This window comes from Camelus ferus, chromosome 7 (assembly GCF_009834535.1).
Source record: "Camelus ferus isolate YT-003-E chromosome 7, BCGSAC_Cfer_1.0, whole genome shotgun sequence".
Lineage (NCBI taxonomy): Eukaryota > Metazoa > Chordata > Mammalia > Artiodactyla > Camelidae > Camelus > Camelus ferus.
In genome coordinates this window covers 41,830,587-41,848,652 of record NC_045702.1, presented here as the reverse complement: position 1 = coordinate 41,848,652, position 18,066 = coordinate 41,830,587, and the positions used below count along the sequence as shown (strand labels likewise).

The following is an 18,066-nucleotide window of genomic DNA, read 5'->3' as shown; positions in this document are numbered from 1 at the left end:
TGAATAAAATTATCCTTAATTACGTTGTCGGGGCTGCATTTGAATACCCAGTTGCACCGGGGTACACAGATTTTGGATCCGCCAATTAAAATTCCGTTCAAAGATTTTTTTTTTAACTGTGTAGCAAAACTTTAGAAAGTGACATTACATTAGATTTTGTATTTTAAATATTGTCACTCATCAGATGGTGATCTATCAGGCTTGGCACAAAAGGACAGAATATAAAACTACCTCCCTCGGAAACTTTCTTTGCTACTGCTGATGCCCATAATGGTGACGTGCTCGTAAGTGAGAAATACAGGAATGGGAGGGATCTGGACAGTCTCTCAGGCAGAGTTCTCTATATTCTCTGCACTTGGTTCTACCAGACGTATGATTCAGACACACCATGGCCACTTTCACTTAAAGCCCTTGTTGAAGCTGTCATCCTCACTCAGTACACACAGGTCTGATCTGCCCACATCTCACCCTACACCTAGTCTTGAAGCGGTCATACAGCACAGTGGTTCATACCCCAGGCTCTGGAGTCAGTAGAGATAGGTTTTAATTCCAGATCTGCTACTTACTAGCTTTAAACGGCCCTGGGCAAGATACTTGATTTCTCTGGGCCTCAGTTTTCTCATCTATAAAATGGGAACAATAATTATTCATTCTTCATTAGGGTTACTCTGAGGATTAAAAGAGCTAATGTGTGTAAAGCATTATGCCTGGAACATAATTAGGTCTCAAATCGAAATTTTACAAACATTTACTGAGTGCCTTTTACATACAGGCACTGCGCTAGTACTGGGGATATAATTACTACTAAACGTTAGCTACTTATTATTTTTACTACTACTACTACTCTATTCTGCCCGGACTACGCCAAACAATAGGGACAGCGTCCTTCTTAAAACAGGCAGTATGCCTACCTCAAATGTAACACTTCAGGAGTTGAGTATGCATTGCCTGATTCCTCAGTTGCTTCATGTGTGTGCCTCTAGTCCCTCCAAAAAAACACAAGCTTTTTAAACAAAGGAAAAAAAAATTGCAGCAGGCAAATTGTAGAGCAGGAGTCAGAAAATCTGGGTCTCCAACCCATCTCTGCTGCTATTCCCTGTGTCCCCTCGGGCAAGTCATATGAAATATTTGAGTCTCAAATTCCTCGTCTGTGGAAGAGTTTGGTTTTGAGTATTTAACTCCTTTTCAGCTCCAAACTGAATGATTTGCTTTGATTTATTGTGAATAAACACAATCTAAGTTATCAGTATCCACTTATTCAGGAAGCCAAAAGGAACGCATGTGACCCAGTTTAGTAGATTTGGATTATGATATTTTGCCTCTTCATTTATGTCGAGTGATACCAGCCTATACCACTGGGCTACCATCTTTTCATGACTTTTCTACATCAAGCAAAAATGAGTCTTTTTTTTTTTTTAAAGCCTGACTACATTGCCTCACTACATTATCACTGACTATACTATCAAAGTTTTTCACCTTTTCTTAGAAAAGAGATGGCAAAACATGGGCCAATGTGTATTTCAGACAAAGACATGTGAGCAGGACTCAAATGCACCCTTAAGAGCGGAGACTGTTCTGGCTTGAAACCAAACCAAAACCAAAAAACAATGACAGCCTATTGGCTATGAGAACTATTCAAATGAAGAAAAGTTGCTTTATTTTAAACTTCCATACAGAGGATAAACATTTATTTTTTGATCTTTAAAACGACCATTTCCCTAAAGTTTCCAGTTTCAGTTCCATAATCCCATGACATCCTTCAACCTATCAGCCTCAAAAGCATTAACTCTGCCTTCCCATCTGTCACTAGGGATAAACTCCAAAGCAAACACCAACACCTCCATCCATGGATGCTCATCTACTTTAAGAAAATGCTCCAGGAAGAGCTGCCCTTCTCCAATCAACTTTCCTACCCTCTTAAAGACCCTTCCTGACTCCATAACTCTCTCTAGCCATCATGCCATTTCTTTGCTCCTTTTTACAAATAGCTCTTCAGAATTGCTGCCTATATACTATTTTATAGGTCAAAAAGTGCCCCGAGGTCCAAAAAGATTATGTAACTTATCTTACTCAGTGATTTAGCTAAGCATGAAGAAGCATTAAGTGCAGAGGCGAGTCAGGAATTTTAGTCTCTGATGACACCAATGACACATTCTTTCTATTAACAATAATAATAGAAAACCCCACAATCTCTAAATAAAAAGCCATCAGCAAACACTAATATTTAGTGAGCAATTTACAGGTTATAAAGAGTTTTCATGTGCATCTTCTCATCTGATTCTTATAACATCCCTGAGGCTTGGGTGAGTTGTTTCATCTCCATCTTATTAATGAGGAAACTGAGGCCTGAGACGTCCAGGCAAGTGGGCCCAGCCCAGTGGCTGTGAGCTTAGACTCTGGAATGAACCTGTCTGGGTATGAATCCTGAATCTAACAGCTGGTGTCTGTGTGACCCCGACAAGTAACTTATTCTCTTTCTGCTTTAGTCGTCTTGTGTGTGAAACAGGTGCACTTCCTGGGTTTTTGAGATGCTTAAATGAATTTATATCAAATGCGAACCAGTAACTGACATATAGTAAGTCCTTAGGTTAGTATTAACCAATTAAGTGACCAGTTGTAGACAGGCACTACACTAGTTTTACAAATAGATGTGCAGGGACTCAACCACTAGTTAATCTGACCCTGATAAACTTTCATTTTAGCTCAAAACTCTGATAATATATGACACCAAATCATTAAAATGTGAAATAAAACAATTTGAGTAAAATACCAGAATGCATTTTGGATTCTGTGAGACAACTGCTTACAGAAAAAAAAAAAAAGAAAAAACTGTTGAAAGTATACCAGTGATTTCTGATTTAAACTTACCTTCTGCAAATTTCCCAGCTTCAATATAAGGAGTTAGAAATAATGGCTGTCCTGTGTCTCCTTTATGTGGTATGGAAACATGTGCTTTTTGGTATACGGAGCGAAACAGCCCATCACCACCAGGGCTGAGTGACAACAGGGCCAGCAAAACAGCTGCCTTCCACATGGCACCAACCTCTCCCTCTAGGCCTAGGATGAAAACAATAACATTCCACAAATGAATCAAAAGAATAAATATTTACCTAGCCCCTTTACATGCAAGACACTCATTCAGTCACTCAAAATATATATATAAGGACTTTGCTAAGCACCTAACCATCAAATAAGTGCTCAGCCCAATCCCCGATCATCCTGAAATTAACAGTCTAATGGGGGGCTATTCAAGGGATTTACAGTGGAACTAGCGAAGCAATTTACATTTCTAAAGCTGTAATTTGGAAAGTAAATTCGATGCAACATTATATGAAGAATCAAGACTACAGGGACTCTGTACATCGATCCCCAAGAGTGGGAGAGACAGTCATCCATTACAGGCTGAGGACTGAGAACACATTCCAGTCCAAGAGAACCTAGGAAGGCCTTACCAAGGTTGGACGTGAATGTAAGGTGTGGAACTTCAGCTAGGCAGGAGAAATGGGGAAGGCATCACTGGTGGGTGGTACAGCTTGAGCAAAGGTGAGACCTCAGTTGTCCACAGGCACTTTGCAGGGGAATTTAAAATAAACAAAATGGATTTCTGGTAGACTTTCTATCTCTTACAAATCACTAAACTTTGCATCCAAGAATAAAAAAGAAAGAAAAAGAAGGAGGGTCCGGAAACCATCTTCAGGCCCTGCCCCCGTAGCTAGCTGACACATAAGTTCAAGAGTTAGGCCTCCAACTTTATTAGCACAAAGCTCTCCAAGGATCTTTCGTCTGATGTTTGCCCAGAGTATTCATCTGGGCTGATAATAACAATGGCTTAAAATTGTAAGGTGATTTCTCTAAACTTGTAAACACGTAAGTTGTATTTATAATGGGCCTTCCCAGGTATTTTTAGCTGATTTGAACATCCTAATAACTCAACCAGGAAAGTCAGGCTTATTATCACCAATCTTAGACAAGGAAAAATTGACTCAAAGGAGTGCCTTATCCAGGGACATCAAAGTAGAGATACAGGAACCAGAATGCAACAAAGGCCAGGACTAGGGCAAGGTGAGCCCCGTGCAGAAGCAGGGTGGGATTTCATCTCTTTTTTTTTTTTGAAATTTTGTCTGTCATGGATTTTTTTTGCATTAATTTAATTTTTTTTTCCAATATTGCATTACAATACTATTTATCTTACTTATTGAGTCTTCTGGCACTCTTGAACTTTGCATTCAAGGCAGGTGCTTCACTTGCTTCACCTTAATTTTGACTCTGCTAAGTATTATGGTGCCTACATCAGTGCTGTTACATTGCACTGCACTACTGCTATTCAAATAATCCACTCAGATTTCCGGATGCAAAAAGAAATACATAATTATGCAAATACAATGCCTGCTTTTGATTGTCTGGTACTTTACAATATCAAGCTATTAAAAACACCTTAAAAACACAAAATGTGTAAAAATCTGTTAACCACATGCTTATCACAACCCAATTTGGCATAATAGGAAAAATTGGTTGTAGCAAATTTAAAAAGCATTTCAGCCACATTTCCCCAATAAGATAAATGTTTATAATTATAATTTGATTGAATATATAATCCTTGTCAAGTCTTTCATGGTTAACTTAATAGAATTCCCCAGATTTAATGTAAATAAACCCAACCAAATAGATATGTAGCTAAAAAATGCTTTTGTCTATTATTGACTACAAAAAGGAACAAAATGAATTTAGAAACTGAAATCAGATTCCTAAGAAGTCCAAGGGTAATGACCACTATGGCACTGATAAAACATTATTTTTTAAATTATGTGAACTTGTTACTCTAATGTTTTAATAATGTAGCTACTTTCAAGGAATGCTTGAAATCAGCAATCTTACTCTCTAACTGGCTCAGAGGAAAAAAAAAATCTGTGATATTAAAAACATATTGGAATAAGCTCTTCCATTAAGGTTTTTTCCTGGGGGCAGAAACAAGAAACTAATCATACCATCTAATTTCTCAATCTTTCTGCTGCAAACACCCAGCCCCTTTAATGGAAGTCATTAATATTTAACTAACCAGGGTGGTTACAGCACTTCCCTTGTGAGCAGATGTTGATTCAGAGATGTTAAAGAGAGAGGTAAAACTCATCTTGTTTTAACTGACATAAATCTAATACACAAAAGTCGGAGTTGGGTCAGTTCAGGAGATCCCATTAACATTTAATCAAATAAATCTAATACACAAAAGTAGGAGTTGGGTCAATTCAGGAGATCCCATTAACATTTAATCAAATAACTATTGGAGTCACAGTTTCCCATGTAGGTGAATTAAAGCAACGACGTACTTCATTTCACAGTTCTCACTTAATAGTCAGAATTCCTGAACTGTGCTTAGCTGTCATCTCTCCTAATGAAAATGAAAGCCATGTCATGAATGGAGAAGTGTCTTCTTTTTTTTTTTAACATCCTTTGCAAATGTTTTTGCCTATTCTAAATTAGCCAGAATCTTTTTATTTATTCAACATTTACTGAATGCTTTCTAAACTAATAAACACTAATAAACTAATAAACACTAAAAAACTAATAAACACTAGAAGCTATTGCCCACAGAAAGTGAAAAAAATTATTAGCCCTACACTGTATCATGTCTACTTGAAACAATGTGAAAACATTGGTGCTATTTCCAGTTCAAATAAATCATACTGAAGGATTCAGGCAAACTGTTCCTCTTAATAAATGTTCAGAAACACAATAAAATCTAAGCAAATACAAAGAAATATTGGCAGAATCAAATAAGCTAAAGATCAAAAGTGTATGATTCACATTAAACCTTAAATATTACAGTTGGAAATCACATATCCAATGTACAATTTTTTGATATAAGTAAAGCTATTTATCAAAGTGTTCAGTTAGAATAATAAAAACAGTCAACAATGTAAACAATTTAAAATAAGTAAGTCACTGCACAGCAAAAAGATGGAACTATAGACAGCAATTAAAATGACCCCACTGAGAATGTTTTAGAAAATATATTAAAATATTAAGTAAAGAAAAGCAGACTATTAAATTGGATATATGGTACTTTCTCCTTATTTAATACTTGTTAAGAATTTCTAAATTTTCTACACTATTTAATCTTATAATCAGAGGAAAATCATTTCCAGTTTTGCTTTCTGTTCAGACAGGGAAGCCACTGGTAGAAATGGCTTGTTCCTTATTCCTTATTAGTACCTGGTTATGACCTCTTGCGTTTCCTAGGAATAAGGGTTCTGTTTGTTCTTTTAGAACAGGTTCTTCTTTCTCCAACATTCTGTGAAGCTATGTCCTGATCTCCTAAAGCCACAGAACCTCAGAGACTCAAAGTTAATTTTCTCTTTGGTAAATTAGAAGGCTCTGCATTAATGGGAGATATTGTTCTAATAATAATTAGTATAATTATATTTATATTTCATTCTGCCTATAGTAGAGTCCAAAACGAGTGTGCATACAATTGGAACTAAGCAAGTATCTGTTGAACAGATGGGGCTAAATAATGAATCATGCTATGGCAGACATGTAGGAGATAGTAGATGTTCCTGTGCCCGATTCCTTCATCTTACAGACTAGACAACCAGTACCAAGAAGTAAGTAACTTGCAAGTAAGATTACACCAGTCGTGAGCAGTAGGGCCAAGACTCAAAGACAGGATTCATTTATGGCTCCAAATCTAATCTGTTTTCCACTCTCCCATCTTTGGTTACAATTTCGACTTTTATTGTCTCAACAGATAGTAACAGCCTATAACAGTCCTAAACCCCATTCACTAGATCATTAGACCAGGCAGTAAAAAAAAATAAGCAATAAACAAATGAGTCAATAGAAACAATAATAAGTAAGCCTTTCTACAGAAATTGGGGTTTTAGATACAGTTTGTACTAATCAAGGTTCTGACCGGACTCACTCACTGAACCTTGGGCAGAACAGTGACTTCTCTGGGTCCCAGTCAAAGTGTTAAAACCAATGGTCAGATTTCTAGGAACTGTAAGGGCCAGCTGTTCAATAAAGCCATTGTTCAAAATTAAACCATAAAAGTTTACTATTATATAAGTTATATTCAAAAAACAAAAGTAGTAAATTCTAAAAATTCACCACTTCTTAACTATTTTACTATCATCTATGCTCTAGAGTCATGTTTTTTGTACTCGTCTGGTGGGAAGATTGTATTATGTTTTGCTACTGTTCGTTTCTTCCCACTGATGTTCAGTAACATCTCATAGCTTGAAATCAGCCACGGTGGGAATACTTACACCACGGAAATCAGCAAACATCACAAATCAGGGCTGCCCCCATCCACCCTACCCCAGAGAACTGGATTTAAATATTTACCTGCACAAGTTAGACTCATGTCCCTTATTTGAAAAATGAGCTGGAAACTACTTTCCATCAACACACACCCCAATTCCAATGGAAAAGATCAGAAGAGACAAAAAGGGAAAAATCCTGTCAGGGTGTCACCTGTGTGTGAAAGCAAACAATATCATGCCCAGACAGGAAGGGCTTTGAGAAAAGAAACCTGAAAAAGCCAATGGAAAGTGTGTGCTCTAACAATGAAAAAAGCAGCAGAAACAAAAACTCCAGGATGAGGACAAAGAAACCAAGAGCAAATGTGTCAAGCAGCCCCGTTCTCCCTTTTCTCTCCTTCCAACTTCTCTATTTCACACTGTAGATTATTTCAATCAAAAGATAACAATCATTCATGTAATAATTACAGCTGCAATTAAAATAGTTATTTGGTGTCTCCTTGCATATTTAATTGGCTTTAGTAGCTCCCAACATAAAAAAAAAATTTCCACAGACAAACAAAAAACAGGCCAACTAGTAACAGACATTTCCATGAAATCTGTGATAAAAGAAAGGTACAAGAAAGTGGTCCCTCTATTTAAAAAAGATTCAGTCACCTCTCAAGATTATTCAGGCATATCCAAAGCATTTGAGTCCTGTAATGAAGGGCTATTGTGCAACCCTAAATTAAATACCAACCCAAATCCCAAATCCAGTTATTTTTGCTAAAGGATTTCCATGCAAACAAATGGTAAAAGAAAGTCTTTATTTTGAAGGGTCCAGTGTTCATTTTCCTTAAGACATCATTTTAATTTCTAAAACTGATATTTGAAGCACTCTTTTCCCAGAGAGGACACAGTACATAACACTCAAGGTGATGGGCAACCTTTGGCTGAAGCAGCACTGAGACTTGCAGGCTATCTCCTTCCCACAGGCTACCCTTTGGCATCACACAGGGGTGTCTAATCCTGCTAATTGAATTAGTCACCCCTATCTCTGCCACCATATCCTTGGGCTCATGGGAAAGGGAGACTAACTCCAGTTATGTGGCAGGTAGAGAATGAAAGGAATCAGGGAGACGAGGAAATAATATAATCGGACTCTACAGTAGGGAGCTTTACCTTGAAATCTCACTCCAACCAGGAGGAAAATTCGAGTGGAGGTGGGGAAATAAAAAGTAGACTTGTCCCAAAATGTTAATAACAGATTTGAAACAGAAGGAGCATCTCCATGATTCAAGGTATTATTGTGATAATGACACCAGTAATAGCTACCAATTATTGAATGCACTCTCCACACAGAAACTGTGCTAACTGCATTATATTTTTATTTCTAACCTTTACCAGGTAAGTACTACTATCATGACATTTTACAGATGAGAAACTGATCTTCAAGGAATTTAAGTTACTTGCCCAGGGTCACACAGCTAGTAAGTAGTAGAACAAGGAATTGAGGCCAATTCTAACCAGTTTCCAAAGACCATTCTGAGATTGATTCAAAATGGATTTCTAGTTTCCTTCTGTTTTGAAAATAATTTTGGGGGGATGGATTAAGACTCCTGGCAAAAGAAATGTCTTCCACTGAAAAATTCTTTATTTTCACTGAAGTAAATGTAGCCCTATTCTTTTTTTAGACTCAATCTCCTTTTTGCTATCTACTGTGACTAAAGTTTTCAAATAAAAAAATTAGGATACACAGTGTGACAAATACAAGGGTAAGACTGGGTACAACGGATGAGAATATTTTATATAAGGATGATCCTGGGAAATTCTTCAGTGTTGTCACCTTAACCATCACTTGTCACTGAGGTGACAGGAAACTCCTCCCTGATCCCAAGAGAGATACTATTATCACTGACAGTAATCCTCACTCAGCACTCCCTTAGATTACTCCAGTGCTTGGCTCATCTCTTTGCCACACATGGTCTCATAGGAACTTAACCACCATTCTCGAAAGGAGTTAGTGCAGCAGTTCAACAGAGACCCCTGTGGATGGAGCAACTTCCCAAGTAATGACACTCTAGTCCATAGCAGAGCTGGGACTGACTCCAAATTCACTGGACCAGCCACTTCTTCGATAAACAAATATATCTTTAGCTCCTGCTATGCGCCGGACTCCCATGCAGGCACAGAGAACGAAAGAGGCAAAGTGTCTGCCTTCATGAAGCTTCCCCTCTCTAGAGGAGAACTACTAAGAACATCAAAGCAGGGTCAAGGGCTAGAGAGGGACGGTGTCGAGGAGTGGAATTTCAGATTGGGTGGTCAGGGAAGGCCCCGCTGAGGAGGTGACATGTGAGCAGATATGAAGGATGAGAGAGTTCCAAATGAATATCTAGGGAGAAGAGAGTTCCAGGCTGGGGAACAGTGATAGCAAAGGTTCTGTAACTGGAGGCAAAGACGACGGAGTCCAGCATGGCCGGAGCCCAGCAAGCGATGGGGAGATGGTACAAATGGGATCAGGGATCAGACCATGCAGGGTGTTGAAAGCCCATGCATGTTTCGGGAGCTCACTTCTTCCCAGTTCTGATGTTTCCATCAATGGTGAGGCTGGCCTCTTGCCACCCACTTGCTTACTCCGAGGAGGATGATGTAAGAGGTGGAAAGATTTATCTGATGGATAAATGTGGGTAAACTGGGCATGTTGGGCTCAGCTCTCTTAGTGTCCCCCCAGGGAGCAGTGTTTCCTCTCTCCACTGGAAGTGGGCCTGTGCATGTCTGGGCAAGCCTTGCTGTACTCGGTGCATTTGCCAACCCAGTCTCTCTCAGTAATAAAGGATTTTACTCTCTACCGACCTTGCTCTTTTGTGCTCTCAATTTCTCCAGACCTCAGATGAGAGAAAAAATTTGCTATTTGGCTGGGGGAGGGGGGCGGGGATGACATCACACGACTCCCCCAGAGGCCCCAACAGAGTGGAAAATTTGGGTTTTATTCTAAGAGTAACAGGCTGGAATTTTTTCCCACTGAACCCCACTGTCTCTATTATCCTGCAAACATTTCATCATATATATGTGATTGAAGAAAGGGGTGGTTACTAGTATCAGCTTCACCCACATACCCAGAATTCGAAGTCCCATACAGCCTGGCTTGTCCACACTAACCCTGGAAAGTTATGACAGTTGATGGTGAAGAGTGATTCCTAAAAATCAAACCAGCCAAAATATCCTCACACAGCTAATCGAAGGAAACCAAGTTACAACCAGGCTATTTAGCAAGAACAAAAGGAGGCAGAATTAAATCCTCTCATTAGGTATTTTAAAATCAAATGTGCATAGAATATCCAAAGGGGAGACAATAGAAATAGCCCATAGTCTTGTTCATCTGGTCCTTAAGCCATGGAAACACCCTCTATTATTTCTTCTGTCAGCAGTTACCGAAAGCAAAAACAAAACGAAATAAAACAAAAAACGATTTTTACCCTCTTACTTGCAGCATCCTGACTTGTCCATACCATCTTGCCAAAGTCATTAGTGATCTCCACATTCCCAAATTCAAAAGAAAGGTTAATTGACTTCTCTGACACCCTGACATTACCCCTGTTGGTAAATGTATCATTGCCTTGCCTTCTGTAATCTGTGTTCACGGATCTTCTAGAATGTACTCCTTCACGGTTTCCTCGTCCTTTGCCTTCCCTTAAATACTGCGTTTCCCCGGAGTTTATCCTTGGTCCACAGCGTATCCACTCCACACACTCTCTCCAGGGGGGTCTCGTCACTTTGAGTAGCCCTTTCTACTGACACCACTCAAAATAACAGCTCTTCTTAAAAGCTTCAGGCTCATCTACCCAACTGCCTGCTGAACATTTTCGCCTCATGTCCCATCGGTCTATTAAACTCAACTTGTCAAAATGGAAACTAATCCTTCTGCATAAAACACATTTATTTCTGTTCCCTCGTGAAACCCGTCTAAAGTAAAAGCAAAAACATTTTTAAAAAGGTATAAATCCCACACCCAAGAAAATAGCAAAAAAAACAGCAAATAAGGCACAACAAATTTTGTTGTTGTTGTTGTTGTTAGATGGGAAGTGAACAAACAGTTCTACTGCAGAAAATGAAACCAGAATAGAAATGAGAAACAAGCTAATTCACATTACAAAACCACAGAATGGCTCAAAAATACTAAGTCCCAGATAAACAGAGGGCAAAAGTGAGGCTAAAAACAGAGGGACTGGTGAAAGTCTGTAACACCAGGTAGAGCCTCAGGTCCCCTCCCTCACTCTAACAAGGGAAAGGAGAGGCAGTCTGTAGAAAAATTATTCTTTGGAAAATTAAACCAGAGAAACTCTAGACTTGGGCATATGAAACACAGTAAAAGTTGGGAAAGAGGCACCCAAATGGAAACTAAGAAAAAGTGTGTGTCTACACACTCACACACCCCTGAACACTGCCCTTGAACTTGAACATGCTTCAAACATGTCCCTTGAACACTTAGCTGAAGCCCACATGTCTCCATCCCTCACTCTGTGCAGGAGGCTGAAGGATTCTTCTCTGGAATAATTGAATCCTCTTAGAGACAGGACTTATACATAAGGATATGTGAGGTCCTCCAATGAAAATTCTTGGACCTACCAATCAATTCCAGGGAATTGCTGGCAAATCCCTTCAACACAATGGAGCTTCCAACCAGCAACGTAGTTTCTCACACTTAATAAAGAACCAGGCTGCAAAGAACCACTGGACATTGGAAGAAAGCCAGTGTCCCAGCAGAACACTGACACTATTCCTACATACCCAAGATCACACTGTAGGTACAAAGTGACTGACGTTCCTTGTCCTCTGAGCAGTTACTGCTTTCTTACCACTATGTCCCTAGCCCCACTTTATTCCTCCCACTCCTGAACAGACTGCTGAATGGTCAGCGGCTGAACTGCCCGGGCTAACTTGGCAGCAGCCAATCCACCGGTGCCCTCTTTCTGGATCCCTCCTTTGACTCACTCAACACAAAGCCAAACCTTTCAGAGGCCTCTTCCTATGTCCCCTATCTCTTGGGTTCTCCTTTGCTGCTAGTAAGCTAATAAAACTAACAGTGTCATTACAAGTGTATTCCTAGTGGTCTTTGGTCAGTGGGCTTTGGCATCCCACTTGAAAAATGTACTGAGACCAGGTAGAGAAGTTAGGAGACCATGAAATAGAGAAGAGACAATAAACCCAGAGCATCAAGGGCAGCTGAGGGATCTGTGTTATTGTGAGGCAATCAAGCAAGCCTCTGCCACAATTCCTGAATGCACAGAGGTTCAAGTTCCAGCGTTTGTCAACAGGTGTAACACGGGGCAAGTCAATTCACTTCTCTCTATATATTTCACTCCCTTCATTTGCAAATTACAGGGATTAGATGGACTACATAATTCCCAATGTGCTCTCCCATCTTGGACTTTCTCGGATTCTAAAAAGTAGCCAAGGATAGGGATAAAACTGCTGCAGGTTCTGAGCCATAGCAATGATTCCTGCAGCTACCTCGATGAAAGCACTTCCATGCCTGTTCTGAGTGCTGTGAACCTGCATCTGAATGTTTGCAAAGTTGGAGACCTGAGAAAGGCTGTATTTTGGTCTATGCTGTAAGACTGGTTTGATTATATAGTTACTTTTTTAAACAAAGGCTAATTTTATTTTATTTTTCTTCTTTTTTTAATGAAGTATAGTTGATTTACAACGTTTCAGATGTACAGAAAAATGGACTCAGTTATACACACATATTCAGTTTTATATATATATGTGTGTGTTTTCATTTTCAGATTCTTTTCAATTTTAGGTTATTACAAGATATTGAATATAATCCCCTGTGCTATACAGTAGGTCGTTGTTGTTTACCTATTTTTACATATAGTGGTATACACCTCTAAATTCCAAATTCCCTCCCCTTCCCTCCTCTGTCCCCTTTGGTAACTATAAGTTTATTTTCAATGTCTGTGAGTCTACCACTGTTTTGTAAATAAGATTATGTGTTTTTTGACCATAGACTTTAAAAAATATACGTATCATCAAATTCTAAGTCAATGGCTTCCAGTAAGTTTACTTTGAAACAAAAGTCTCAGACTTTCTAGATACGAGCGTTTAGGCGCTGGGTCACAGTGAACTGTGGAAAGAATCTTGATTTCACGTCAAGTGCTGCAGTCCGCCAGTTCCAGTGCCTGTGCGATGGCACAAGGGGTTCACACTCCTCCCAAGTCAATTCTACATGCATTCCAGCACTTAGGAGGAGGAGGGGGGAAAATTATTTCCAGTCGATTTCTTGATTGCTAATAACATTCTTCATCAAGAAACCCAGGCACTGAAATACTTCATTTTCAGAATTTAACTATGACTGCCACCGTCCCCTTGTGCCAAATATAAATTCCACAAGCCTCTGGAGGGGTCCATCTTTATCGAACTTTCTACATTCCATGCTGCCCAACCAGGTATTGCAGAGAGAGAAAAGACAGTCCCTACTCTCACCTTCTCACTGAGATCTTGGAGCAGTCTCTGACCACAGAACAGATGCTAATTCAATCTCATTTCCCTCATCTTGTCAGTGGTAAATTATTACAGTAAGATGGGTTTACAGAGCTGTAGATTTATTTATTTAGCACAGAGAGCATATATGAAAATACTAGAGAAAGGGAGAGGGGCGTTTGGTTGCTAAATATAAATAAAGGCTTGGTGACCTTGCATCCAAATTATGTGTCCCATCTGAGGTTTGGTTTGGAAAATACGGCCACCATCAGGATAGGCTATTATGGTTTCCAGATTAAGTAGACACTGCCTTGTGAAAAGACAGACAAATTCATTAGCTTATCTGGCTTCCTGATATTTGGAAATGGTTTACACAGACCAAGCACTGTATACTCTAAAGGTCCTAGATAAAAAAGTATTTCATGTTCCCTCTTTCCTTCCCTCTGCTACCTCATTCTCCACCCTCTTTTCACATCCTCTCCCCACACTGTGCCTCCTTTAGCGGGAGTAGGAAAGACTTCACTCCACTCACATGGGTGTGTTTTTTCAGTTTGACTGTTGTAAGTTATCAAGGAGAACTTAGCTACAATAACGCTGTAGCTAGAACCATCATTAGAATACAAACTGATAATTGAACACCTATATTTTTTTCTGTTCTAAGAACTCTATATATTCAGATTTTCCTCAAGGTCTTGACCTTTTTTCCTCCTTCCATACATTCTCATTCAACCACCCCTTGACCACTAACTGCTAGTCCAGAAGTGTGTTCCGTCCTGGCCTTGCTGTTGGGCTCCTACTCTCAGCAGGCTCCTCACATAGGTACCCAACTGGTCCCTCAAATCCCCTGAATCTTATAACAAACATCATCATCCCTCTTGAACTTCCTCCTCCTCTGACTTCCCGAATTTTAATGGCACCTAGAGGTCTAAAACACAGTCCTCATGGCAAATCACTCACAAAGTCCCACCTTTCCCCCTCTTTTTTCTCTGTGCAATCCATTTGGTTCAGAGGTCAACCCTCACTTGCTCTGGGGACATCTGCAAAGCCTCCTAGCTGGTCTCTTAGACTTCAGGTCCTCTCTACACCAATTCAGCCTAACTCTGATGCTGAAATGAGCTTTCTAAAGCATAAGACATTTCCCTCCTCAAAAGCCTTCCATGGTTCCCAGCTGCAACCAGGATAAAGTATAAACTTCCTGTCATGAAATTCAATGTCCCCTACAATGTGACTGGCATAACTTTCCAGACAAAAGTTATAAACTCTATGTTCCAGCCAAATCAAACCTTTTTCTGTTCCCTAACTTTACTCTGCCTTCTAAGTCTTTGCATGTAAGCAAAACTCCAGGCAAATAGTAGGCACTAAATCAATATTAGTTGAATGAAAACAGAATTTAGGTGGGAGTATACAGTACACTGTAAAATTCTTTCAACTTTTCTGAATGTTTGAAAATTTTCATAATCAATCATCAGGGAAAATATTAGTTCAATGAATAAATGGATGAAGGAATGAATGTCTTGGGAGCTGGGTTACCTCCTCCTCAGAGAACCGTTGAGGTACAAGAAAATATGTCAAGGGGTCTTTCTAAAAGATGAGTAACAGAATATGGAGTTCCAAAAGGGAAAGGAGGAAGGGCTAGCTCTGGGATGCCTAAATAAATATTTTGGCCAGTACACAACCCCAGCAATTTAAGGACAGCCACTAACTAGAATCAGAACACAGAGAAAAGGCTAAGAGATAAGACTCAAGGAGAGTGGAAAGATGTGATGCAAGAATTTGCTTTCTCAGGCTAATGGAGCTAAGGACATAAAGGGTTACTCCCCCCACCACCATCTTAGAGCTCCCCAGATCCTGAGTTAAAGCAATAAAAGAAAAGCATGTGGTTCTGTGTCCCAGGCAGTACCGGCAATACCTCCAAGGGAGACAAATCTCAATACTCTGGTTTCGGTTCAGTTATACTCAGGAGCACAGGTTTATGAAGAAAGCACCTGGTCGCTGTCCTGTGAACTGAGTCTATTGCTTAAATCTTTGCACTGGCAACTTTATAGCATTAAAGTCCAAACTGTATTCCTGGTTTTGACCAAGAAAGTACAGTTCTTGGCTCTCTGTTCAGCCCAAGTCAATACAGATAGTAATGATCTGTTCTTCTAGAGGCACCTTTCTAATTATGGGAAGCTTCTCCTACTTAAGTCCTTTTAAATGTTCTTAGTTCAGTCCCTGAAAACCCCACATTATTAAACCCCTGGGAATGTTAAGCAAAAATAATCATGTTTGCTCTATAAAATGAACGATACTACCTATTAAGAATGGGTCATGACCTATTTACCTTGGGTATTTGGGGAATAATAAACAGGCCTCTGATGTTATCAGAGGCAGTAACTATGCTCTTCCTCTCTCGCTGGGTTAGTTCAATCATACCAGGGTAGTATTTAACACTCAATTTTTTGTCTGACAAATCATATGCTTTCCAAAACAAAAACCAAGTCATTAACAAAATACTGTCATGCTGTTCGCCTCTTGTTTTTATTTTTTCAAGGGGAGTGAACTGATAAGCCCAGTGGACTTGCTTAACACTCTTCTGAGTCATTTGAACTGCCTATCAGTCAAAGCCTACTTATTTCTCAGGCTATAAAGTCAGCCTAATAGAACCCCACTGTAAATTGGTTTATAAACTGGATTCACATATATTGTGGGGCCAATTATGCCCCTCCAAAACAACCAGCTCCCTCCCATAAAAGGAGAGTAAAGCAGCTTCTTGCTGATGACACTTGCATTGCATTATAAAGGGTTTCTACTGGACTTAGATTAGCCTGGAGTACAAATTCAGAAACCCTAATCAACTAGAGGGTTTTGACAACTTTTCAGACTTTCATATGCCAACAAAAGCCAGTGCAGTCTACTTTTCCAAGTGTTCCAATTCCTATTTTGATCAACTTTCTTAAAACTTATTTTTCAAGTCAATAATATGTTCCTTGGATTTTTTTTTCCTCTTTATATCTCTGTTCTTACTCATCTCACACCAAAAAAAGTAAATAGTTGCACCTCTAAGGAGAGGGAGAAAAGACAAGTATCTTCCATATGGAGAGACTGAGCAAAGGCAAAGCTGGGATTCAAATTCATACACCAAAGTCCCTTTTTCTCCCCATGACACCAAGCTGACCTGAAAGGCCCTTGGAAGCTTCCATTTCACACATGTCTCTACATGTTCCCCTGGCTCCTATGAACTCCCCTGCAAGGACTGAATCCACTTGGCAAGAAGCTGCTTCCACCTGTCCCACGCCCCTGGTTTTCTCCTAAACCTACATTCCAGAAAAAACAGCCTTTCCATGTGCTTTCCTGCCTTGGCTCAAGCCAAGTCTCCTTCTGTGGGACACGCTCAAACAGAAGGCACTCCTCCACAGCACTTACGAAATTAAAACTTCCCACAGAGACTTGAAGGAGAAAGAGGACGGGTCCCCGAGCCCCCGCCCTCTCCCCCACCGAGAATGATGGAGGACCCTACAGCTTCCCGCTTCCCTGGAGGGACACCTGGCCTGGAAGAAGGCGGGGGCAGGAAAGGGAGCGGGGTGGGGACCGACCTCCTCAGACTGTGCCAGGAGCCTTCCGGAATGTTTCCCGGGCTGGGCGCATCCAGAGCCGGGTGCCAAGCATCCCCAGAACCCCAACCTGGAAACTACGAGCTTGCCAAAGCCACCCGACCCGGATCTCACCGCCCTGAGCTTTCTCCCTCCGTGGCGTGGACGGCTCCTGAGACCGCCCGCCCTGCGCTCGGTGCGTGCGTCCCGGGGACGAAGAGGCGACAGCCGCGGAGGCGCACACTTACGCAGGGCAGACGGCGCTCCTCCCGGCCTCGCGCTGCGCGCAGACTCGAGCCCGCGGCTCCCGCCCGGCTCCAAGTCCGGAAGAAGCGAGGCCGCCTCCCGCCCTGGCTCCCCGACTACCCGCAGATCCCGAGCCTTTGAGCGCTTCTGTCAGTGGGCCCACGTGACCTAGACCTACGGGGCCTAAGGTATGTCCCCACCTGTCTCTCCCCGCCACCTGGCAGCGCCCAGTCAGGACTTCCCATCCTGGAGGAAGCCAGCAGCCCCAGTGTGGAATCTTAAAAATGAACAGAGGAAGACTGACTGCGGTGCAGCTCTCTTTGGTTTGTTTATTCCTTTGTTTTGATTTTCTCTCCCGCTTTTTTAAAGCTGCTGGTCTTAGAATTTCCACACTGTATTTTGAAATTATTTCCCCACACCGGTGCTTGCAAGCCTGCTGTTTACATCTGGAAGCCGAGTGGTGTTTTACTACCCCTGTTTAAAAGGCCCACAAGCATTCCTGGATAGTCCACAAGGTAGTGGCA

The 18,066-nt window shown here is 40.7% G+C and overlaps 1 protein-coding gene across 4 annotated transcripts in view; it reads right to left on the bottom strand.

Annotated features, from left to right (window-relative positions):
* CPVL (carboxypeptidase vitellogenic like) overlaps positions 1-17,632 on the bottom strand; it is a 105,910-nt gene extending 88,278 nt beyond the window's left edge. For 2 of the 4 annotated variants that reach the window (XM_032483800.1, XM_032483798.1), the window contains exons 1-2: positions 17,432-17,567; positions 2,869-3,057 (exon numbers count right to left, since the gene is read on the bottom strand). In XM_032483800.1, the coding sequence (XP_032339691.1) occupies positions 2,869-3,034 (166 nt within the window). In that variant the 5' untranslated portion in view covers positions 3,035-3,057; positions 17,432-17,567. Of the gene's footprint in view, positions 1-2,868; positions 3,058-17,299 lie in introns of all 4 variants that reach the window. The other 2 variants (XM_032483797.1, XM_014559963.2) reach the window with 2 other exon arrangements.
* Between the last annotated feature and the right edge of the window lie 434 nt (positions 17,633-18,066).